The 26,378-nt window shown below is 33.2% G+C and overlaps 2 protein-coding genes across 2 annotated transcripts in view; both read left to right on the top strand.

Moving 5' to 3' along the window:
- LOC113396692 (succinate--hydroxymethylglutarate CoA-transferase) overlaps positions 1-26,378 on the top strand; it is a 121,024-nt gene that overhangs the window by 36,648 nt on the left and 57,998 nt on the right. The window lies entirely within an intron of this gene.
- Positions 74-25,044, top strand: LOC113396698 (sodium/potassium-transporting ATPase subunit beta-1-like). Its single transcript, XM_064219965.1, has 7 exons — positions 74-353; positions 17,659-17,787; positions 19,931-20,047; positions 20,502-20,602; positions 21,520-21,615; positions 22,360-22,516; positions 23,042-25,044. The coding sequence occupies exons 1-7, from the start codon at positions 212-214 to the stop codon at positions 23,188-23,190; spliced, it is 891 nt and encodes a 296-aa protein (XP_064076035.1). The 5' UTR covers positions 74-211; the 3' UTR covers positions 23,191-25,044.

Below are 26,378 nucleotides of genomic sequence, written 5' to 3'. Positions count from 1 at the left end.
CCTTGGCTTGGACAAAACCTCAGTTTGCGTATAGCATACGATTGCTCACACATGTCATTTGACGCCTTGCACGTGCGGTACATGCGCGCGCGCAGCTCAGTCGCAGACACTCTGCTGCATGTGACGGTTGATCGCGTATTATATTCAACTTTCGAACGATCGCTGTACATTCGCGTTTGCTTTCTAAAAATTTAGTTCGAACATAATTTTAATGGCCAATAAATTGAATGGTGTTGAGACAACGGTATGGGCTCGTGGTCCTCCCCCCAATAGATCATGTGGGGAGACATTTATGAGGGCGATATACGACCGGGATGAAAACACATTCCTGGGCCGAACGCCTAAACGATGGGGTAAGTTAATTTCATTAAATAAATATTCCTGTAACAAACACAATACGTCAATCATAAACAATTATTAAACACAATCAATGGAGTTTATTGTTTACAATAAATAAGCTATTAATATGTATTTAATACCCCATTGAAATGCCATCGCGACTATTGAAGTGCCGAGATTGTATATTCGTGTATAGTATATGTTAAATCTTTGGCAGACGTGTTCTTGTAGACATCCAAATGATTTGGAACAGCGTGATATAACCAGGTGTTTAATTTAGTTACAGTCTATGTCTGTCTGATCCAGACCTATCAAATAGATGTAGTTATTTATGGGAATATTATTAATAATAGAAAATTAATAAATGTTATAGATTACAACATGTTGTAATACAACCGATTAGTGGTACTTTTTTGTAATGTGAATTGATATTACATTTTAATGATTTCTAATGAGTTTTCGGAAGATCAATATTTCCTATCGGTGGTTATAAAATTATTAGAAAATTATTAGTTATTAGAAAGTTCTTGTCAGAGCCTACTTGAATGAAGTACATTGTTATTTTGTTTTGTTAAGATTTATTCACATAAGTCAACGTACTTTGTTCTATTCTTGTCATCCTTAATCCATGAAAAACTTTTATACAAACTTCGATAAATATATTGTATTCAATAATGTAAGTATACCTACTCGGAAGACATAGAAATAAATATTACAATAATAGCTAAAATTATTCGTTAAAAATTAATTGAAAACGTAAAAATATATTGACCTTTTTAAAATATTTAATTGCTTAAATATTGTTGACTCTAAAATCTATTTTTTTTTCTATCGAAAATATGAAAAATGAAATAAAAACATTTATGCTTGTGATAGGGCATTGTGCCAGACCTTATGGGTATCATCCATTCATCAGTTATTCAATCGTCCAACATGAATACTGTGTATTGCTGTGTTTCAGTTCGTATGGTGAATGAGGCATTGCAATAGACACCAATACTATTAACAAGTTATCACTTCACCGCAATAGAATCGTAACGTAATCGTTGTCGTTAAGCCGTTTTCCTGTTTTACCAACATAAGATAACCATTATACATATCATAACCATTATATATCAGTAGAATTGTCCCCCCGTTCAGCATATACTGGGGGAGCTTTGCTAGGGAGGCAGATGCAGGTCGTAGTCTACGAAGCCGGACGAGGCCTCTCCGTGTGCATTCCTAGGTACCCTGCATATGTGATAAAATAGAGAACCCTGCATATGGGGAGTGTCCGGTTTCTAGGGTTCTCGTTAGGTTTAGGATCAGGTACCTTTCGAGGATTCGTTAATATAATAATAACAAGCAAATCTGCCTCTTTTTTTAAAGTAAAATTCGTAATTAATATCTTGACGAAAATACTTTGTGTAAGCCCGTCTGTGTAGGTACCACACTCATTCACTCATCACATATTCTATCGCAAAACAGAAATATATACTTAGTATTGTTGTGCTCCAGTTTGCAAGGTAAGTGTGCCAGTGTGACTAAAAGGACATAAGATCTTAGTTTCTCAGGTTGGCAGCGTATCCTAAATGTAAGAAATGGTTAATATTTAATAAAATAAAAATCTCTATAGGCTCTGTAAGCCTAAAACATCATAGTGACCATTTACTATCAGACGGTCAATTTTTACGTCCGCCTGTATATTTAACGAAAAAATAAATAAATCATGAAAACAATGACAACAATTGCGAACTAGTCTGCACCAGAAGTCTATTTTACAAACAATTAAATTCATATGGTATTCAGAGATAAGCATCTAAAAATTTTCGGATTTTCATAGAGGATGCATCATGTGTCTAACTGATGTATTGTATTATAATCTGGGCGTAGTCATCGTAAAGTTATCTAGTTCCATTGCAAATTCGACATTGACCTAGGCGTGTATTCAGCACTTTGTTAGGCCTATTCCATAACGTCGAACCATTCAGTTGAACCTTGGACGCAATAAACATTGTAATGGATACAAATTAATAGATTCAAGAACACTCCGGGATTTTATTTGACGGAATCAATATATGGAAAATAATCAGTGAGCTGATTGTGTAACAGATGGCTCGTTTAGCTGAGAGGAAATCATTGGAGTGTTTGCTCAAATTCAAAATATACTTTAGTCAAATATGATCCTATAGTCTGGTGATTTGTGGGACAATCAAATCGCTTTTGATTTGGCAGTTGATCGAATAATTGTATTAACAGTTTCTGACGTTTCAATTAAAATTGATTAAATCTTGTAAACGAATGATGATGCGTACATTATAAATATTTTTTGAAGTATGGAAAAATATATATCAACCAAATTTAAGCGCAGGTGTAATTAACAAAAAAATATGTTTGGCTCAAACTACCTACGTTCAGATGGTCCAAGTCGCTTTCGATTTAGCCGTTGATCGATTAATCTGATCCTATCAGAACGTCGAAGATTAAACGGATAAGTGCAGTTTCTTTGACGGAAACAGCGGCCGTCTGTGTCAAGGTGATGGTCATACATTGCTATATCTAATGTGCCATTAACCGCGTGATATTATTAACAAAAACAATAAAGTAACGTTTATGTCACTCTATTGTTTTTTTTAAGAATACTTGCTCAACAATTAAAATATTTTCATTATTACGCTGGTTATTTATTTTATGAAGTCATTAGCTTTTACCCATTATATTAATCTTGTGAAATTACAAGCAAATAATTGGCGTAGCCAAAAAAAAAATTGTTATTGAGAGCGTCATCATTTTATTTAAAATACCAAATCTCAGAATTTGGAATTTTGATTTGAGATAAAAATATTTTTGTGTTGTAACGCATACATTCGCTAAGGGACTCGAGAACCCCGAGAAACTGTAGGGGTAACCCAAATTCCTTCCGTGATAAATATTAAACTTGATAATTAATATTCCAATTAACATTTTTTAGCTAGCATACCTATTGACAAAATAAGACATTGTGTATTTTTGTAGTATTAACGTTGATAAGACCTACTCTCAGTCGGGTCAAGCCGCTCATAGACGAAAATCCTTAGCTCCTGCTGAACTTAAACTTGTTGTTCGGTACAAGATTATATTATTGATAAAAAGAGTTAGTATTCGTTGATTTTCTTAATCTATAATTTATTGTGATGGTTAGTTGTATATATTATATAATAACTTGTAAAGTAAAGATGGTCCAGTGGTTAGAACGCCACAGTTAAACACCACTGAATTTTCATGTGTTTAATTTCAATTAATCTCTTGTTCGGCGGCGGATGGAAACATTGAATTGAACATTGATTGAAACAAAACTGTATGTGCCTAATTTCAATGAAATTCTCATGTGTGTCGTGATGGAATTATATAGTTCCAAACCTCCTCCTCAAAGGAAGGTCTTAGCTCAGCAATGTGACATATACTATGTTATTGTAATTTGTAAATTGTATAATCATTTATAAACATTCTATATCTTTATTAATTTTAATTTACAATAATCTTAATTGTAATTAGGAGGCACTTGTATATTATTAAATTAATTTATTATTATTCTTAATGTTCATTTTCATCGCATATTTTTTAAGATTGGACGTATGCCCAAATGTCTAAAGTAAAAACATCGCTGATGAAGTAAACATAATATAGGTAGGCAAATGGGCCAATTGGTAAGTCACGAATGCCCATAGGCATTGGCGCCGTATTAAATTTTAACAATTTCTTCCATAAATAATACCTCACCCAATGCTAAGATGTTATATTCGTTGTGGCTGTAGTACTTAATACTAACAAATGTAACAATATTAAATATTGCTGCTTGGCGGTAGAATGTGTGATGTAATAACCTACCCAAACGAGCTTGCACAAAGCCCTCCCACCACGTAAATATTATTTACTGTCATTACTATGGAAGGATTTTTGGTAGAATTTACATTCGGATCCAAAGCTTTTGGTTTAATTGTCATGACGACGAATGAATAGCTGCCTTATCGACTACATTTGTCTTCATTTAAATAAAGAAAATTCTTCTCAGTCATTCATCAATTCAGATCGTTAGGTGTGTAAAAAAATAAGACCGAATAAAACGTTAAAAATGCATGAAATAGATCATTCACTATTTGAGTAAACTGGAGAAATTTTATCGGCTTCAATAATACACATAACAATCTTTGTGTAACAAATTGTTTGCAATCTGTAATTAATCCGACTAGTTTCAATTAATCGTACTGCGATTGTACTCGATAACCACCATTATTTTGACTGTATTATTTACGTAATTCAATCCCCGAAAGGAACGCCATATTTACTTAAACAAATTACTTAACTTAACTTACGAACAAATAACTAGAAATGTGGTAACGCTATCAGACCTAGGAAAACAGTATAGAATATTAATGAAAACGTTACTGTAAAATAAAATGCAGTTGACTTCTGCTCAATTTTACGCCCCCCTGTTCTGTTAGGGGCCAGGGTCTTCGGCGAAGCAATTGATTTCCTTATTTTTTCTTGGGCCGATTGAAAAAGACGCACAGGTACCTGTTTGAACTTCTTGCATCATATTTCTTTGCAACGTTTATTACTATAGTTTTAAAAATAAAAAGTGTGTGTTCTTATTTTAAAAGTAAATATTTTTAAATCCATAGTTGGCGTTAGAGGTTAAAAATAAATTTATGTTTTATGTATTCAATTTCATTTTAATTTAAAGTTGTTTTTTTTTTTAACAAAAAATGTTAAATTTTTTCAATTATAATGTAACGATATATGAGGAAATATAAAAACTCCTTACGAGGAAAAAATGTTTCTCTATAAAAATAATTTATAGAAATGTAAATAAAGATAAGGATAAAACAAGAAACGATTACTGTGCTGCACTAACATATTTCTATAATGCAAAAAGTCACGAACACACACACTTAGGTACATCTCACACACACATATACGTGCATATAATAAAAATATTTGCCAGATTTAAAAAATGTTAAATAATACACTGTTTTTTTTCATCTGTTGTGCACACGCCACGCGGATACACTTAAGACGTAACGATATTCGGTTACTATCAGTCATCCGGCCAAGAAGAAGAATGGCCGGATATTCTTATTAGTCGCCTAGTCAGGACCGTCACCCGGACTCGACGGACCGCCGTGTATTCAACCGGATACCGGATACATAATTTTACAAATAAAGCGTACGATTTCAGAACTATTATAAGTTTAATGACAAAATTCATGAAAAATTATGTACGGACAACCAAAAATAAATGATAAGAATTGTTAATACAGATAAATATATATTTTTATTAATTGATAATATACTTAAATTTGCTTAGCGTAGTAAGTATCGTGCCTGTCAAAATTCAACATTAAGATATTGGAGAAGTGCTTTTGGTGGGTATCAGGCGCCTCGTAATCACATTATTTGGGGAGATGAGGGATCACCAGACTGCTTGCATCTGTGCGCATGTTATTCTTAAACGAGGTCTTTATATGGCTGTTATATAGCAACAGTTTAGTTTGATGGTTTGTTTAAAATAATTAATTAATGATAGACTTATATCATACACGCCATCGTGTTTTCTCCATGGAGCGTGATATTTGCAATGTTTTTAATTAATTTACACAGAAAACAACCCACGCGAATGTCATACTTATTACGTCTACTTGTTATGTAACTTATAACATATCATTCAAGTATATCTTGTAAGTATCCCTTAATTTATAATTAGGAAGTTTAAAGGTCATTACGCACTAAGTTGAATCATCGGCAAATTCAAATCATGAGCAATCAAATTACATTAAAAAAATATTGCTGGACGTTCGCAAATATTAACTGCACATTAATGCACAGAGAACCAGCTATCAGTTGAATAAACAGATTAGCTATGACTTTTACTTTGATATGTTATTTAATTATATACTTTAAAAGACAAAAGAAATGACACAGAAGGTGCACTTAACGCTGTTGTAAAGTCTTTTAATTAGGCAAGACGAACGGGAACGATTGTTATTGAGTTTGCAAAATAGAAATTTAAGAAGAGCATTGAATTAAATAAATATTTATAATAACAGATACTGTTACGGTAACTATTACTACCCTTAAAAAAGCCTCAGTCCTCAATTGGTTAAACCAAATCGAAAAAAAATACAGACGAATTGATAACCTCCTTTATGAAGTCGGTTAAAAATTAAAAATATACTCTTTGCTCCAGAACGCGTCCGTGACGCGATTCCAACTGACTTGCTAACACAATTCAAATCTCGATAAAAAATATTTAATCTTAATTAACGTTTCACGATGATAACGTAATCCAAGTACCCAATAAAGATATTTCTATGAAGTACTTAAAACCGCAGCGAATAATTTATTATGGATAGTCTCGTGACTCGTAATCGATATTTAACTATGTATTATAAAAGTTGTTTTATTCGTACACTTGATTAATAATAAACAAATCGTATACGACTTAGTGATCGTTTCGGAATCATCCTTATAAACCACAGGACCAATGGTCGGTTCTTCTCGGTAGAATCTACTTTCCGAACCGGTTGTAGTTTTACATTTAATTCAACACGGTTGCATGACGATTCAAAAGTGATTTATGAGCCTACTTGAATAAAGAATATTTGCATGACGATTCAAAAGTGATTTATGAGCCTACTTGAATAAAGAATATTTTGATTTTGATTTATTGAATAGTTGTATTATATAATGTTCTGATCGAACTCTTTGCTTCAGTTGCATTAGTTGGTTACATATGTAGCAGAATATCATCTGATTCAGATATAATCCTCTTTTCTTCACCTCTGATGACGAGATGAATAGCAAAAATAAATGAAGCAAATGCTTGCCCAGCATCTAATCTTCGATTTAATTACGTTTCGATACTGGCTCACTGACTCACCTAAGCTCGTTATTGTTTTGATAGAAATTGTATTACTTTACGATCTCTGTGGTCGAGTAGTGTGTACATCGGTTTTCATGGGTACGCCACTCCGAGGTCCCGGGTTCGATTCCCGGCCGAGTCGATGTAGAAAAAGTTCATTAGTTTTCTATATTGTCTTGGGTCTGGGGTACCGTCGTTAATGTCTGATTTTCCATAACACAAGTGCTTTTGCTACTTACATTGGGATCAGAGTAATGTATGTGATGTTGTCCAATATTTATTTATTTATTACTCCTAAGGCTAAAAGCTTGTATCATGAATAGGTGCGTTGACAAACTGAGGAATCTAGATGGATCTTTTTTATTGTATAGCTAGACGTATGGACAAATATGCCACCTGATGATATGGCACCATTGCTTGTAGATTGGTGCATTTCAAAACTATTTCTTACATGACCAATGCGCCACCAACATTGGTAACTGAGATATGCCTGTAGTTACACTGGCTCACACTCATCCTTCACACCGGAACACAACAATATTTCGTATCGCTGTTTGGCGGTAGAATATATTATGACTATGAGTATCTACGGTTCAAACCGCTATTCGGTCCATATCGTTAATCTATTGAGATTAAAACTAACCTATAAACATATGACAAACTATTGCCACATCTATGCACTAACGAATTCCCAGTAACGATGAGTAATAGGAGCGTGGGACAAAAGAAAATAATATAAGGCGTCTCTAACGTTTAAGTTAGCACATTGGTTTATAACAACGCCTGCTTTATGGGACAATGTAAACTTAAACATAATGTTAATAAATTTACATCATTTAAGTATCGTTAGTGTCGTTATGCCAGTGAATAATATTATTATATAATCTTCACGAGTTTAGATAGACAAATGAAGCCATATGGATCTTAATTTTGCTTCAGTATTCGAAATTCAAATCCTTGTTACTAAATTGTTGTTTTTTTATTTTTATTTTAAAATACTAATGTTGCGAAGAGTGTGTATTTTTTATATTTTTTTCTGACACAATGTAAATTTAAGGAGAAGGTACTATCCATTCAGCCTGATCTATTCCTTATCATGTAGTTTTATTTTCACCCATATGGGAGTACCAGCCAGGAGCGGCCAAAATAATCCATGAGCCGTTATTATTTATCTCTCATAAGAAACACTTAAAATTGTGGCATGTAATTTATAATCTGCGTGGCATAAGATTGGCCCGGTAATAATTCTCATCGAAATGGTAAACATTTCGATTTATTTACATAAGAATTATTTACACGAGAACTTACATAACTATATACAGATAAAAATCAAAACAGTCACTGTAGAAATCATAACCGCGTGGAATGGTGACAAGAATACAAGCAGCCGACCAGTGAAAACAATTACACGAGAAAAACGAACTCAAAGGTTAAGCTTAGTTTTTCAACTGCAAATTGCATAAATATTAATAAATTTCAAGCATTCTCTACAAATAAACTTGATTGCTGAATCAAATGCATGCATTTGTTAACATAAACTCTACCGCTTCAGACCCGTGACTCGTGGACCGACCGAGTATGTCGTACTCGTACATCACTGAATGATCTCTTACGTAGGTAGAACACTTTAAATTTTCAAGATTCACATCGTAATTACTATAAATAACCGTTTTTCCTGTTAACCGAGCCCTGTGAGCGACATGACTGTCTGAACAGTTAGTTCAATTCATAGACTGGTTAATATATAATGGGCTAGTTTAGCCATGACCTAAATGTAAAGGACGGCTGTTAAAATATGTTAAAACAATGATGGAAAATTACTACAAAGCGTATTACTTCATTAACACAAATTCTTACAATACATGTAATAACCAAATATTTTTTGGCATACGACTATGTTTCCTTTGTCAGTAATTTTTTTTTAAGTCATTATCGTTATATTTATTTGGAGTCGAGATATTTCAGTGGCTACAGAAATTAAACTTAATCAAAAATTAGTCAACAAGTACAAGTGTATTCTTGTAATTTTACTTAAGTTGGAATCTTACTAATATTATGAATGCTAAAGATTGGATGGAATAGATTTTTTGTTACTCAATCACGCTGGAATGGTTGAACGGATTTGAATGAAAGGCACAGAGATAGATTATTGTCTGGCATATCACATAGAAATGTTTTTTAATCTTGGAAAAGTAGGTTGTATACATATTATTCTTTATTTTAGATTCAGTTTTAAAATCATCCAGTTTCCACTGGATGATTTTATGTACATTATAAATCTGTATTTATTTGAGTTTATTCAAACGATATTTTTATGGCCAGAGCTATATTATGATGGTTGATGTGAAATTTCGTTAATAAAGTTAAACATCGCTTGTATAATTATGAACGGTGTACAATCAAAATTATTTCCAACCAATTCATAAACAGATCATATATCATGATCAGCGGCGTTCCCTTTTAACTGAGTTCGACCTTGGGTTTATTCCCTTTGCGACCCAACAGGAATGGACCGTTAAAAAGTGATGTACAATTTGTGAATGCTTTTATTTGTTATGTAAATTTTAGTAATTTTAGGTACTCAAGGCTATTCGGCTAGTATGTTTTGTATACTATTTGTTTTATTTTGAGTTTTCAAAGCAAGCAGTGCTATTTTGTAAATACTGACCTCGTATCCTTTAAACGTTATAATTCTTAGTCAATATCCTACAAATTCTTATATAGTTTTGAGCTTTCACGGCGTGAATTGTATTTATTTATTTAAATATTAATACCTTGGCTTTAAATAAATGCTCACATTATATAGTATATTATGTATTTTATAGTATAAATATATTAAGACACGGGTCTTAAGGTTTTCTTAATTTAGAGACCAGGGTACCAATTAGTTCTGTTAAACTCTGTTTTACAAAAAAAAAACATTTATTATACATTGGGCTACGTAAGTACTTCGGGCTCAAGAGTAGTAAAAAGCTTTATAGATGCAAGATGTTTTTGTCTCGGTCACACTATCGGGATTCCGCGAAGGTTATCCGCGTGGCATGTTTAGAATATTCGTGCATCAGCATGTTTTTTAAAAACACAGACGTGGCCACGCAGTTCGCCGTTAATCTGTCATGAAGTTATTATCACAAATCTTCGTTCCTTAGTTAGTTAGATGTGGTAACATTATAGTTTTTTAAATACTGATATTAATTACATCATTTGATGATTGATGATTTTTTTACGCGGTTTATTCACAGTAGAGTGAATTGGCAAAAACCGTCCAGAAACCTTGCCCTCTCCTCCTCTTATTCTCTATCTCTTCCTATTGTTTACTGTTTAAATGATATTATTTAAACTTCATGTTTTTGTTTTAATACACACATGATTTTTAACGACAATTTCGTCATTGTCATTTAATTATTCTCAAACTGACATTCATTTCATTGTATTACATACATACATTCATAATATATAGAGAAAACAAATTTTTAGCCAATCGGGAGTCACGTTCAAGTTCTTTCACTAAATATCGTAACTTTTATCATATCTTACATCTCTTTTTCGACTATATTAATAACTAATTTCCGCACATGGCTTTGACCGCGTGAGGGGTCAGATGTTATGTACGTTATGTTGTTTTCTGTACCCCTTACAATTTGTATGTAAAATGTAATAATGATCGTTTCAAACGTCAACGCGTAACAAATGAACTAATTGTCGAATTTATATAATATTAAATAAGTATGTAAGAACGTATGCTTGATTATTTGTCAAAGATTCCGATTATTATAATTTAAATTTCGTAATTAAAAAAGTAACAAAATGTGGTTTATCTCCTTAAGGTGTACCCCAAAGTGAATTTGTTTGTAAATATTTTTGCTGATAATAGTCACATCTAGGTCATTAGTGTCAACCCATTTACCACAGATAATTTTAATAAAATATAGTTTACAAAAAAACTAAAACTATTGTTGTGATATTTAATTTTTCATCGTTAGGTACAGAATGTTTAATATTTCTTACAATGCTAATGTCTGCGGACGGTGTTGCCCACCTACCATCAGGTGACCCATTTGCGCGTCCGCCTAAGACAACTATATTAAAAAAAAAAGTTGACATTGACATTAGAGATTATTCTTTGACAATTAATTATTTAAAAATGTTACGTACGTCTTTCCGAAAAAACTAAACATCATTAGAGATTATTCTTTGACAATTAATTATTTAAAAATGTAACGTACGTCTTTCCGAAAAAACTAAACATATAATAATAATAATCCCATCTGTTGTTAATTTATTTACAAGCCCTCTTATGGGTTTTCTATAGCCATTGAAGTATTTCAATACAAATCGTTCCCATGGCCCTTTTTATAATCCCGCCTTTGTATTTACAAGGTTAAAAAGATCGTTTTGTATGTCACTCGTTTTATAAATGAATTGAATTCTTATTTTAAACTCTGAGTCTTTCTCGCTTGTTTGAATGTATTAAGGACATGGGAACAAGTCCAAGTAATATGCTTATAGATTTTCTAAATGGCCACAGATTAAAAAGAAAAAATGAACGATATCATAATTAAGAGATCGTAATTTAAGAAATAATAATTAAATATAGTCAGGTTAAAATAGAATTTTAAAGTCGCGTAGAACTGAAAATTGGTACAGCCAATAACGACCGGCAATGCATCTGCAAGCCCCCCGGTGTTGCAGATGTCCATGGGCGGTGGTAGTCACTTTCCATCAGGTGAGCCTCTTGCTTGTTTAACACGTGTATCATAAATATATATATAAAACAAATAATATTAACAAATTTACTAGGTAATTGTATGACCTACAATGGCCACCGATCCTACTTCTGCAGAACAAAAAGTATTCAAGGTCAAAGGTTAAAAGTATTGACTTTTTGTAATTTTATCATAAGAAGTGAGTGTTAAAAATATAATGTAAATGACAAAAATTGCAGATTATACCTAGTACAATTGTTCATATTCTTTTCCCTTAGAACGATTCCCGAGACGCATGCCTGCGCCGGATGATGTGATGTGTGATGTATTAGTGAAGTTGAGTGTTTATGGGCAGTTTTATTCTCTATGATTGGAGAAACCAGTGGGAATCAGTGTTGACGAATAGTGTGCCCTCAAAAACCACTGGTGGTACTGATTCCTCAAGAAGGATCACAAACCCCCTTGGAAAACTACAGACTCATCCTCACTGAGACTCTTCATCAATCGTGTATATAAGTTGTTCTCAAGATTTGTCATGAACCGTCTCGTCAGACGACTTGAGTTCCAGACCTCAGAGCACGTCGCCTTTCGATCAGGCTACAATACCGTAGAGCACATCCATACTGTTCGGAAGATTGGGCATAAGACCAAAGAGTACCATCAACCACTGTGTATGGCTTTTATTGATTACGAGCCTTCGATACTAGCGAAACTTGGACACTGTTCGAGGCACTACAGAGACGTCATATTAATTGGAGTTATATCGAGGAACTGAGATGTAGGTATGTATGTATAACGTCGCTATAACTTTTCAAATCCAGGACTGTAAGATGAAGCTGTGTTTAGAAAATTTAAAATTGTTAACAATATAGTCTGGGAAATATATCACTTCCCATTTTCACATTATCGGCACTGAGGAAAAATCAAAAGTCTTTTTTTGATTCATAGGAAAAAAGTATTAGAACGATTTTTGTGGATAATGGCATGTTCTACGAGTTAGAAAATGCAAAATATACTTTAACCGTTGATCTTGAATATTTTTAGCAGACGTAGGATCGGTAAGGTTGAGAAATTTTATTTGTAATAGTATACCTAACACCTATACCAATTTTCGGGTTTATGCGAATTATTCTAAGAGTACCACGACTTTTTGTCTGGTTTGACCTAAATACATATTTCTAATGATTTTAGCTTTACATAGAACTTTCAAAGTTGTTATTAATAGTAAATAGTTATATTAGATATTTTGTATTAGATAATTTAAATTACATTAATAAATAACACGCAGAAATGTTTATTAATTGATAAATAAACCACAATTGTTTAAAGACTAATATTTTATCGTTTTATTGAATTGCGTCATAAAAATGATTATATAAATATGTAATACTTGTCTGGCTATTGATATAACTTTTTATAAACAATTGCTTGCATAAAATACATAAATTAAAATTGTGAAACCAAATTAATATTGTATACTGGCGATGAATTTTCATAATGTGGCATGAAGTCGAACTAACATTTATATAATAGTCTGAAGTTACGATAATAACTTGCACTTGAAGTTTGTTACATATCGCTATACTGTTCGTCTTAACTTATTAAAAAAAAAACTCACCGCACAACACGATTGTGAAATGTCATAAAGTGATATGCAGGATTAACTAAGTATGTATCATAACTACACGCATCAACGTATGTTGTCGACATTTCACGAGTGAGGTACGAAGTGAGTTCTTGCTGAGTTATGATAGAGGATGAAAAAGCGTGGATATAAATTCGTCTATTATAGTATCAATTATGACGTATAATAATTTAATGATGTATGTTTAAGTAGTACATAATTTAATTAGTGGAAAATGTAACCAATGAGCCGAGATGGCCCAGTGGTTAGAACGCGTGCATCTTAACCGATGATTTCGAGTTCAAACCCAGGCAAGTACCACTGAATTTTCATGTGCTTAATTTCTGTTTATAATTCATTTCGTGCTCGGCGGTGAAGGAAAGCATCGTGAGGAAACCTGCATGTGTCTTAATTTCAACGAAATTCTGCCACGCTTGTATTCCACCAACCCGCATTGGAGCAGCGTGGTGGAAAATGCTCCAAACCTTCTCCTCGAGGGGAGAGGAGGCCTTAGCCCAGCAGTGGGAAATTTACAGGGTGCTAATGTAACTACTGATAGTCTTCCAGTTCTTCTCTGTAATAAATTATGAAACCGATGCAAACATCATATTTCGCTTTTGAAAACGTCAGTTCTCTCCGTTTTCATATTTTAGCGACAGAGATACATCATCGTTGAATTTTGTGTAAAAACGCCGTCCTAACAATGAGAATGCCCCCCATTCGCTGTCGCGTCTGTCGGTGTGGGCGAATTATTTACACTAAGGACGTATTGGTCTATTTCCGTCCGTACAGTTCGGTTTTAGACGCTGTTGACGTCACGACTCCGGTTTATAGATCTCTTTCGCAATTTAGTAAACGTTTATATGTCGATCACCGAAATGGTACATTTTTAAATTATTCTTGTTTATTTCTATGAGACAGATATTGTGGGCTAGATACCGCTTCTTTATTATACTATTTTCATTTCTTGATGACGGCTCCTGTGAAAACTTGAACGAGCGTCTTTTTTACATTATGCCTGCATTATTTTATAAAAATATGACGTTTACACACGTACAAGGTTATACCATAGCCGGAGAAACTGATAGGGATGGAGCTATATCGATAAACGTAACACGATAACAGACCCGATATTTTTTACAAAATGTAAGAAACTTAACTACTGCCAGATACTTTTGTACAAACTTATTAATTAAAAATATATTTAATTATAAGATGTTACATGTATTAATTCTTAATTGATAATGCCAACTTATTTAAAATTTTCAAGCTGTTGTAAAATAAGTAAGTATAGGTAGGTACTCGACAATGAAACGAAATAATTATAACGACAGGTGATCTTTATTTATTTATTTTAATCAAAATCTGATGAATAAAAAAAGTAATAAATATTTGCGATCGATATCATTACTTATTTGGTCACAACACTACAACTATCAAATTAGAACTGTCATTGAGAGAATAAAGAAATGGAAATCCATCGTACCATAGTTGTTATACCTGTGGTGACGTCATCCCAGCCATACGTCATGAAATGATTTTAAAATTTATTACCGATAGTACGTAACATCTACATTGACCCGATTGATTATGACGTCACAATTCCACCTTTATCTAGCGTATTATAAATCCGTGAAAATACACGAACACGAACTGTCTTGTTTCGGTCTCGTCCGGTTGTAATGAATTTTCGTACTATCATTATGAGATTGAAGGAATAGACCAGGCCTGTCCCAATCTAAGGGTGCAAAGCGTCTAAAAAACCCGGGTAATGCGCGTTGGAGAGTTCAACGATGATGTACAAGTCTTGGACTATCTGTGTGACGCCAGAAGGCAGCTTAAAAATATTTTTTGAGGTGGGAAAGATTACCAGGACACTGATTGCACCTGGTTTCTTTTTGTGCTCAAGATCAGCTGCTTGTTTTTGTACTATAATATCTTATGCAGTAAACAGAAACAAAAATACTTTACCATCCCGGTGGGATGTAATCTTTTCCTAGACGCGAGTATAGTAATGGACATCCATTATGTCAGCGTATATAATGAAGACACTGCTATCTGTGCAATTATTATCTTCCTCCTTACTTTAACGACATTTTAAGGTTACTATTTATACTAAACTTCATATAAGTAGTTCAATTGCTTCATGACCGTAACCAAGACAAATGCAAATCTGTGAAACCGTTGAGCAAAGTAATAAAATGCCTGTTGTCGCCCGCGGTTTCGTTCGCGTTTTAGGTGTTGGTCGAATAGGTATTGGGAATTAAAAATGCCTGTGTCCTTCTTTGGGGTTCAAGCTTGCTTCATAGCAAATTTCATCAAAATCGGTTCAAGATATAAGCCGTAAAATCGTAACAGACAGCGTTAATCTCAGAGAGTTGCAAATTAAAATATTAGTAATATCATCATCATCCTCCTGCCCTCATCCCAATTTTACTTGGGGTCGGCGCAGCATGTCTTCTTCTTCCATACTTCTCTGTCGGACGTCATCTCACAAGTAACATTCTTTCTAACCATATCGTCTTTCACACAATCCATCCATCGTCTCTTGGGTCATATATATATAACAAAGATAAATGAGAACCTCGTTGTCAGATTCGTAATTAGATGGACGAGAGATCGTATCAAACTCAAATGATATTTTACTCTTTTAAAATCGTTTATTATCTTTTTATATTTTTTTATTTTTAAATGACGGCTGTCAACTCGCGACCGTCGCTCGTCCAGTCGCCGCGCCGCCGCTTCATCTACCTCACTCAAGCGTGTAAAGACGACAGTGTCATTCTTTTAAGTGTCAGATAAAGCGATAGATGGCATCTACGACACACATAATAAAATTGGAGTGTCTGTTTGTAATATTAAAATAACCCCTTTTCCATTTGAATGTATACACGGTACATATACCAAAACAACATTTTTTTTAATCTTTGTCTGTTTGTTTGTTCCGGCTAATTTCTGGAACGATAGGACCGATTTTGACGGTACTTTTACGGGCAGACAGCTGATGTAATAAGGAGTAACTTAGGCTTACTTTTATTTTAGAATTATAAATAAAATAATAATAAAGTCACGCTGCAATGTCCAAATACTGTCCAGTATCGTACGCAGTCCTCGCGCATACCACCACTCCGCCATCACGTCGGACACTTCTACCAACGACTTAATACCACAAAAGCTGCCTAATACAGAATTAATAAGTTATAGTAAAATCTGCGCGGTGTAAATTATTTAAATTCAAACGCGCACGAAGTCGCGTGAACAACTAGCATTAAATATTAAATTCAGTATTGTTATTTCAAAAAATATATACGTATTAAATTTCAATGAAAAATAATGAAATGACATAAATATGTAAGTTGAAACCACGAATAATATAATGTAAAAATTGAAATCTATTCGCTGGCCTATATATATATAAAAGCCTTACATTCATTAAACAGCTGTATTTGTATCACTTAATAAATATTGCAATAATTAAACAAGCGATTAAAATAAAGCCTATAATAATGTTATTCCGTCTTGTAGACGTTTTGTTTTGTTTTAATTAATTATGTATGGCACATAGTGCGCGCTATGCGGAAAAGATATATTATCTCGAGATATTTGCATAGTTGATTGATCTATGAGATAAAATTATGCGTTTTCATAATAGCACATTTGTGTATTAGTTTAGTGCAAGTGCCCTTTTTGGTGGGTGCTATCTACTAATTGTGTGCGCTATTACACAAAGTACGAAGTTCAACTAAAGTGTTTTTTAGTCGTTGAGCCGCTAGCTAGTAATGTCTCTTCTACCGAAAATAAAAGATGAGAGATCAGACAAAAAACTGAAAGTAAACTACGATTAAAATATTGAGATCCAAATATTGCTAATTTTAGTTACAATTCTTAAATATGTACATTAGAATTTTGTGTATGTACATTAATAGTATAATTGCCTGCCTACCGCTGCCGTAAGAGAAAGGGAAGCCAGACTGGCGTCGTAACGCGTTACGTAACGAAGCGGTTTACCCTCCCATATCCCATATCTCATAAGAAGTTATCACTTCAAAAAGCTTTTTTATAACATTAAGCATTACTGGTTTAGTAACGTTTTAATTCGTTTGTTACAGCTATAGCAATAACATTCTACCTTGTGTTCTACGCTGTCCTGGCGGTAATGTTTGCCGTGTGTATGGGTGGACTGTTCTACATCCTCGACGATAAGAAACCAACGTATATCCTCGATAGCTCCTTGATCGGTAAGTTTTTTTTTAACGGTAGAAGTAAACTGATTATAATCAACAAGCAAACAGCCCAGGCTTTTCACGAGTTTATACGGTGCGGGTAGCTCAACTAACAACAGTGTAGCACTCAGGAGTAATGTAACTTTCGACCTTTGGTTTTTTTTTAATTGGCTCCTTAGTTCCTACAAACAAACAAAAAAAAATTACCTCTTTATAATATCAGTATAGATGTAGACTATTAGACAGAGACTTCAGATTAGGAGGCACTTCTTCTCCACAATTAAGAACTTCAATTTAACCACTTACTTCTATTTGTATTTTTTTTAAAGCAGACCACCTCAATAAATATGATTAGAAAAACATGTCAGCTAAAATAATTTATATATAGACAATATACACACAACATTTGTGTTGCAAAATGTAATTCGGTGTATTTTTGCCTTTGAAACGAGTATTGTTTTGTTGAATTTCAATGTTCAACGTCATAATATCAAACTAATTAGTTATTCAAATGAATGTAAATGGAGGTCGCGAGCTCCGTATTCACGAATGATATTGTATTCCAATATTTATAGTTTCAATTTATTACCATAGATCTATTCACTCACGAAGGCGCGTCCGTTCAGGTTAAGGTATCGTTTATTTATTATAAATATACCTAACGAGTTTGTATTTTGATTTGTAACATCCTTTCTCGCCATCTGTAATCCTTGGGAGTGATTTCGTGCAAAGGAACGGAAGTGTAATAAAGGTCGGCAATGCACCTCAAGCGACCATCTCAATCATCATCTCATCTCAATCATCTCAAGGTTTTCATATGTCCATGGGAGGTGATAGTCATTTTCCATCAGGTGAGCCTGCTCGGTGGCCAACTATTCCATAAATAGTGTGTATTAGGAAGGCGGTGAAGTGCGCGCGATTTGATTTGATAATGAGCGAGCGCGGTGCTAGAGCTGGCCGTCAAACGGTGCCTACTCATTTCATTCTCATGATGAGTCTACTGCGACTATTGTAAGACACGCTCGTTTTTTTGTGTACATCTCTTCTTACCCTCGTGTTAATCTTCTCACGCACACTAAGACATATTGTGAGCACGATTGACACTCGTACTAATGCACGCCGATTATTACATGTGGAAGGGCGCGCCTTCGTGACTATATAGATCTCTAAATAAAACGCAAAAATATAGATGTTCATGTCGCACAGTTATCGTATGTGTTCGTCATCACGCATTATAATCGCTGGAAGCAAGCAATTATACTCGGTTATATTAATTACGGCATTAACTGTCATTAATTATAACCTGTGTTTTAGTTGAAGGTTAAATAACAGTTGACTATGTATTTTATTTGTTTTTATTCTACTAAATTCTTGCTGGTTCATATCGATAGAATCTATATCAATCCTGAAGCACTATGTCTGCTTGTAAGGCCTGCTTGAATGGGTTTGATTCTAGTTCTGGGTTATAAACATGTTACCTCTTCAGTTTTAGTAGTTCACTGCTTCGCTGGTCTAGTGACTATGGCTATATATGGAAAAGACTCTAGTTCATGAGTTCAATTCTAACCTCGGCCCTGACTATAAAATATATTGATATTTTCTGTTCAGAATATCTCAGTGTCGAACTTGGATGTCAGCTTTTAATACAATCTAGTGCCTCGGCCCTAAAACGTCCCACTCTGGAACTACCAACTATAAGTATATGCTTCATGTCGGGTTTGGCGTTCCATCGAATTGAGGGAATACAGAGCGGTAAAAGTGCCACTCTGTTCTCCTCAAACAAAGGTTTGAGTACACATGTGCATTATATAATGTCCTTCATAGTTGGTAATGGTCGCCATGGCCAAATCAAGGATAGCATCATCATCACCTTTGTTACCACTGCAGCCACATCCACTTAAGTTGTCGGTGCATATGTGGATGTGAAATAGTCGGCAAATTCAGTGTTTTTTGATTTCGATAATCGATTATTTAATGGGCTATTCTTCGGGGTGGTACTTTAAAATCAATTAATACGATTTTTCGAATTGGAGATTTTTCGAGGTATTCTTATATGAGATAGTTTACTCTGTAACCTTGTCAAAACCCTCAGAGTTATAATTTCTATATGTGAGCAATTGATTCGATTCGATCGATAAAAGATTATTCAATGTTTCAGGTGCGAATCCCGGAGTATCGTCTCGTCCTCAGCCACTAGATTTCGTCGTCCACTATTCTACAGTAAATATGACAGGCCATGACTTCTACATACAAGATATTCAGGACTTTGTTAAAAGTTAGCCTATTGCGTTATTATTTTTGATAATAATAATAATAGTATTTTTGTCTTTTGTGTTAAGTTCATCAAACGAGCCAATAAAGGAATGATAAACTAGAAAATGGACCTGAGATTAAGAGGTCACCAATGGCCTTAGATTAATATTGTGAATGAAACTGTAATTGTGTGAATGCACACATTCGTCGTTAATACACTGCGATTTGAGATATTGCGCTCCCTGTTCCTGTAATTACACTGGCTCACTAAAGATTAGACAGCAAACGCATCGCATCAATACGTATTGATGTATGAGGAGAATGTGTTAATTAATATAAGAAATGAAGGACATGAACAAAGCTTCTTTAAGTAAAAGATTTCTTCTTTAAAAGTAGACATTTTTAAATATTTAAATGTAATTGAAAAACGAATGACGTGTATTTTTTAGAAACTATGTTTATAATTTATCTTTCAGCCTACGCTAACGAGTCGTGGTTCAATTCCAAGAAAGAGTGTACGGTAGAAGATAACTTCGGATATCCGGAATCACCTTGCTTCTTCATAAAATTAAATAAGGTATGTAAATGAAGCATACTAATGGGATTATGTAGTAATATTTTGTAACTAAGGGCTCCGTCAAACGCTATTTTGTATGTATCTACTTATTTATACTTGGATCTTCCTCTGGATTATGAGATGCCAGTCCCAATACCCTAACGCAAAAAAAGTTTGCTTTATTTCTGACACAAAATTCACAGTATCTACTCTTACGTATTCCAGAAAGTTCGCAAAACCGCTGATCCTTGCTTATTATTTCTCTCCAGTTGTCTAGGATTGTCACGACATCAAAAAATGTGATTGAATATAGAGAGGGCATCATATGTAAGGATAGATGTCCGACTCCGCAAAGTCAATAAATCCATGGGGCAAGGTATTATTTTTTATAAGGAAATTCCGCAGATATTTTTAACTTATCCAATTCAAAAATTTAAATTGATTGTTAAAATAGCATTAATTAATAAGAAATATTATACAACACAAGATTATATAGATGATAAAAAAGCGTGGAGCTAATACTTGTTGACATTCACGTAGGATCTATATGTATAAATTTCATTTTATTTAACTGACATTCACTTTGTATTTCAATTATTGGTAAAGAGTTACTACTGGGTTTCTTGCCAGTTCTTCTCGGTTGAATCTACATTCCACCCGGTGGTAGCTTTACGTTAATTACGATTATGCAAAATGATCATTCAAAAGTGGTCGTAAAAAGCGTACGTGGATAAATGAGGTACATTTTGGTATTGATTTTAATTTGCGCGTATCTCATGCATAAATGACCGACTCTTGATTGCCATTATAATAGTAGCAGATATTTAGTCAGTATGACTTTATTTTTATATTTAGAGACGTTGTTGATTATCATACATTTCAAACGCGTTATAGTTAGAATAATTTATTAGAAATTAATCGTTTTCTCAATGTTTCAGATCTATGGCTGGAAACCAGATTTCTATATCAAGGATTTCCCAGAAGATATGTCAGCCGATTTAGTTGAATACATTAATAGTCTTCAAGAGATTGAAGTGAGTTTAAAAATAACTTTAAGTTCTATTGATTTTTTCTGCGGTGAATTGAATATGTCCCATAAAATACGAAGCATTTCACCGACCATAACCGGTTTAAATAAAAGGTCCAAAAAAAAGACATATAATTATAGGTTGTGTAAGTACATGCCATATATTTATAAAAATAAAAGCAAATAGGTCACCTGATACTAAGTGGTCACTACCGCCCATAGACAATGGCGCTGTAAGAAATATTGACCATTCCTTACATCACCAATGCGCCACCAACCTCGGGAACTAAAATGTTATGTCCCATATCCCTGTAGTTACACTGGCTCACTCAACGATCCAACCGGAACCCAACAATACTGAGTACTGCTGTTTGGCGGTTGAATATCTGATGATATTTTAGGCCTCTTTGTCAACTGTGAAACAAAATTGTCAAACAAAGATTGGTCGTCATGAGTTAGGCGTAAAAAGGATTTAGAGTTCATGCTTGCTTCATAACAGATTTCATAAAATTCGGTTCAGTGGTAAGGCAGTGAAAGAGCAACAGACAGCAGTACAAAATTATTTTCGCATATATAATATTAGTATAGATTGAAATAATGTTTGTCATATTTCACGAGATAATTTAACCTCATAACAAACTTCGTCAAAGATGAAGCCTAAGAGGGGCTAGAAATCAAACGCACACTCAAAACATAAGTTTTTGAAATATTAGTAGGATAATAAATTAACTGTGCAATATCATTTTTCCAGCGTCAACAGGTCTGGGTGTCATGTTGGGAGGAATATTCCAAAAACAACACGAAGATTGAGTATCCATGGGGGCGCGGCTTGCCGGGACGCTTCTACCCGTATCTCAATGAAGACGGCTATATCAGTCCAGTGTTGCCAGTCAAATTTACTCCACCTGGTTCGTTTATATTATTTTGGAGCTTCTATTATGTAACTCTTTCTTTATGACATTCCGTCATTTATATTTACATTAAGTGGATGGATGATCAAGTTTCTATATGCCACTGTAGTATATGGTGAGATCCAACTGTGCATTTTCTATGAAGGGTCGCAGTTAAAATTTCGAGTTTTTTACAGTAATCGAGGTCCCAGCTTAGAGTGATTAAATATTTATTACATCTAGCAACACTAGTTCCTTAAATAAGTAATAAACGGAGAGAGAGATAGTGTTATTGTTTCATTATTTAGCTTAAAGACTGAGTGTTGTGGCTCATAGAGGTAACAGTGCCAGCGTCCTGGACGGCGTATTTTTTCCATCAGATCTGTATAGTTTTACTGATTTGAGTTTACTTTTAACAATATCATAAATATCGGATTATGTAACGTTTCATTAAAATATTCATTTTTATTTTTATAATATAAATATTAAACTAGGTTAAGCAGATTGTCCCAGAGCTCCTTTGATATATATTTTTATTTCCAGCGAATACGTTAGCAGTAATCAGATGCAGGGCATGGGCCAAGAACATCGTCTACAACAAGAGCCTCAAGGAGCCGTCGGGGTACGTCCGTATAATTCTGCAGGTAGACGACGACACCGCCGTCAACACTACTGAAACATCAAAAGAATAACATTAATACAAAATAATTAGTTGAATATCTGTATATACAATATGTATAATAAGTTAAAGCGAAAAAAGTATAAGTAAAAAGAAGTCATAATAATTAATGTTATTGCAAAAAACAATTACGCACAGTATAATGTCGCCCCAGCTCTTGAACTAGATAACTGTGTTTCAGGACCTAAAGGTAGGTATACACTATAAAGTTTGTTTATCTCTGTGTATACCTAGCCTGTATAAGATAGAATAAATTTTGATTGTGATTGTCGACGCGATACCTAACTTTGTTTGAGATATCTGAGTCAGTTCAGATCTTAGACGCTTGCTACCAAACATGTCTTTTGTCAGACCGGTCCACTTGCTATAAAGTATATAACGCATCAAATAACGTAATTAATTAATTATTGTATTAAATCATACCACTGAGTGAGTTTCTTGTCATAGATTGCGTATTCAAAATGAGATACTCTAAAATAGTTAACGTTTAAATTCTTTAACGAGTTTGGAAATGTGTGTTTGTTTTTTGAATGGAAAACCACTGGTAGTTATTTTATTAAAGTTGTGTATAGTAGGAATATACTGTATAAAATATATTTGGAAATATAAATTTAGTACTCGATACATTTTAATGATAAAAATATATTTTCAAAATAATAATTCGAAAAGAAACTTACAAATTCTATTTAATTAACGAGACGTAATTATTATTTAGATTTATTATTTAGTTTTTATTTTGCCTGGAGTAAATTGTCGTGACGCTTTGACATAGGTATAGAGATATTGTAATTTATAGTTCAAAAGGTCCACTTGAATAATTATCATGAATGTGTATTGATATAGAAACGCTATATGTTTTTAAAGTTAAAATCGAATAGATTTTCTATATTAAAGCCGCTTGCGAAAGTCATTTCTTCTAGAGCTCATACTGTTCAAAATATATAAAGTGCTTCAAGCGCTTAATTTGTAATCGAGCTCGCACTCGTCTTAGGTAGAAAGTATATAGTTTGTATTATTAATAATAAAATAATGTACTCGCCAAAAGAGAGTTAACTCAAAACTGGGTAGTAGTAATTAAATTTGTTCAACCGACTACATTTCAGAAAACAATTTAAATACAGTAAAAACCCTAAATAAAAATATTAGAATGTTTTTTTTTTATATAAAATTCTTCATATATTTTTTTTGCATAACGCATAATTTATGAGATATTTACAAATATACACTCAAAATAACGAATCCATGGCGATATGTTCTTATTGGAAATCTTGTTATAAGGATTTGTGGCCATTGTTGTGTTTTGCAAAAGCCTTTCCTGAATACACTGTAATTCAAATTTTCACCAGGAAACATTTGTCCATTGAACTTTTGACAAAAATGTACACGTCAACATTTTCAAGGAGTGATTGTATTTTTACTATTTAAATAGAATCGATTATTATCTACGTGTCGAACGGCTTTAAAGGAGTTTTATTTCTCATAAAATAACCAAAGATATGTTTAAAAATTAATTAATTAATCTGTCCATCCGTTCATTCGTATTTAGACCTCCTATATCATTCCTGATTACTTTAATTAATTTATAAAAACAATATTTTATGTAGAAAAACTACTACTTAGTTATAATATATCTTAGATATTTTTTTTGATAATTGACATTACCCTTAAAATATTTTGAAGGTAACATGTTTTTTTTTTAATCTATGCAAAATGTGAACGTATGTTAACATTGTTATACATAGTATATGACTATAGGTTAATATAAGCTTCTTTTAATTAACTTATAAACGGTACAAAATACAAATATTTATTATAAACGTAAGTAATGTGTTAATTAATGCAATTTTCGAATAAAATTATTTAAAAATATATGTTGTTATTTTATTTACAAAAAAGTGGAGGTTTTTTTACCATGACGGAGAGAATGTGGGCAGTATTATTTATTTGTCTGATGTGCTTGGGATGCCACGAGCAGGCGGTAGAAAAATTTATGGAGTGTGCCCAGGTTTCGACCTCAATTATTTGTAATTGAGTGAGTTTGACCAGGCCTGTCTGCCCAGAACTCTACTATCGGGGAAACGAAAAGCTATCAAACTGTTTAGGCGGTTAGGTTCTCTTAAATGAAATACGGTTCTCCCTATAAAGACATATTGGGTAATTAAAAAAAAATAATTAAAAATAGGTAAAAATTGTTTAACAATTAAAAAGAAATTTAACCAAAACCAGTCTACAAAGGTACTGTTGATTTGCTTATCGCAATTACTTAGATGTGGAACTGAAAAATACTAGTTTGTTTTTTTTATCAAAGGAACAAAACACTAGTCCCAAAAAGATTTATATTTTTAATCAATTTATATGCAATAAAATCTCTATTGTAAAAACAAACCAGACTTATAAAGTCAACAAGACTTTCACTTAGCTAATCACAAAGCAAGGTGAGGGACTAATTGGTAAGGGCAGGGCGGTTTTCTGGTTATGAGTAGATTTGGGCGGCTATCAGCTTGTTATCAAAGAGTATGTGCATATGTAGACAGGGTCGACAGAACCTGTAACCGCTAACTTCAATAATGGCACTTACATTATTTATATTTATTTGTGTGTTGTAATATAAGCAAATATTCGGTAGTCGTCTTGTCAGTGTACGTTTATAACAATGGTTACTGTGATTGCTTGAACGGTCTTTAAGTTGATGTACTGCAGCGTACAAACATGCATGTTACAATCTGCCAACGTACAAAATTAATAATAATATATAAAATTACTCGTGAGTTGAATCCTATGACTTTTTTTTTTTAAATCGTAATTAAAGAAGCTTTTAATTGTTTGCCAGGCGTAGGCTAGTTAGTAATTATCTTGAATTATTATCATATTTGGATCGAATTCGACTTACTAACAACTAAAGTGATATTGTAAGAGGAACTATTTGTTTTTATCTATTCTTATATATTAAATGAGTCTTATATATTGCATCTTATGAACATATATCTCTTAAATGAAAAGTAATATAAATAATTTATTTTTAATGAAATACCAACATCGAACTGCGTATTGTATTGAATATAAAACAATCATGATCAATAAAATTAAAACATAAGAAAAAGTTTATTTCAATAACAAATATATTTACTCATTAAAATTAGATCAAAGATACTTCGAAATACCGGCAAGGCTGAAAACGTATAAATTTCACAAAATATAAAC

This window comes from Vanessa tameamea, chromosome 4 (assembly GCF_037043105.1).
Source record: "Vanessa tameamea isolate UH-Manoa-2023 chromosome 4, ilVanTame1 primary haplotype, whole genome shotgun sequence".
Taxonomy (NCBI): domain Eukaryota; kingdom Metazoa; phylum Arthropoda; class Insecta; order Lepidoptera; family Nymphalidae; genus Vanessa; species Vanessa tameamea.
This window is presented reverse-complemented; position numbering and strand designations above follow the sequence as displayed.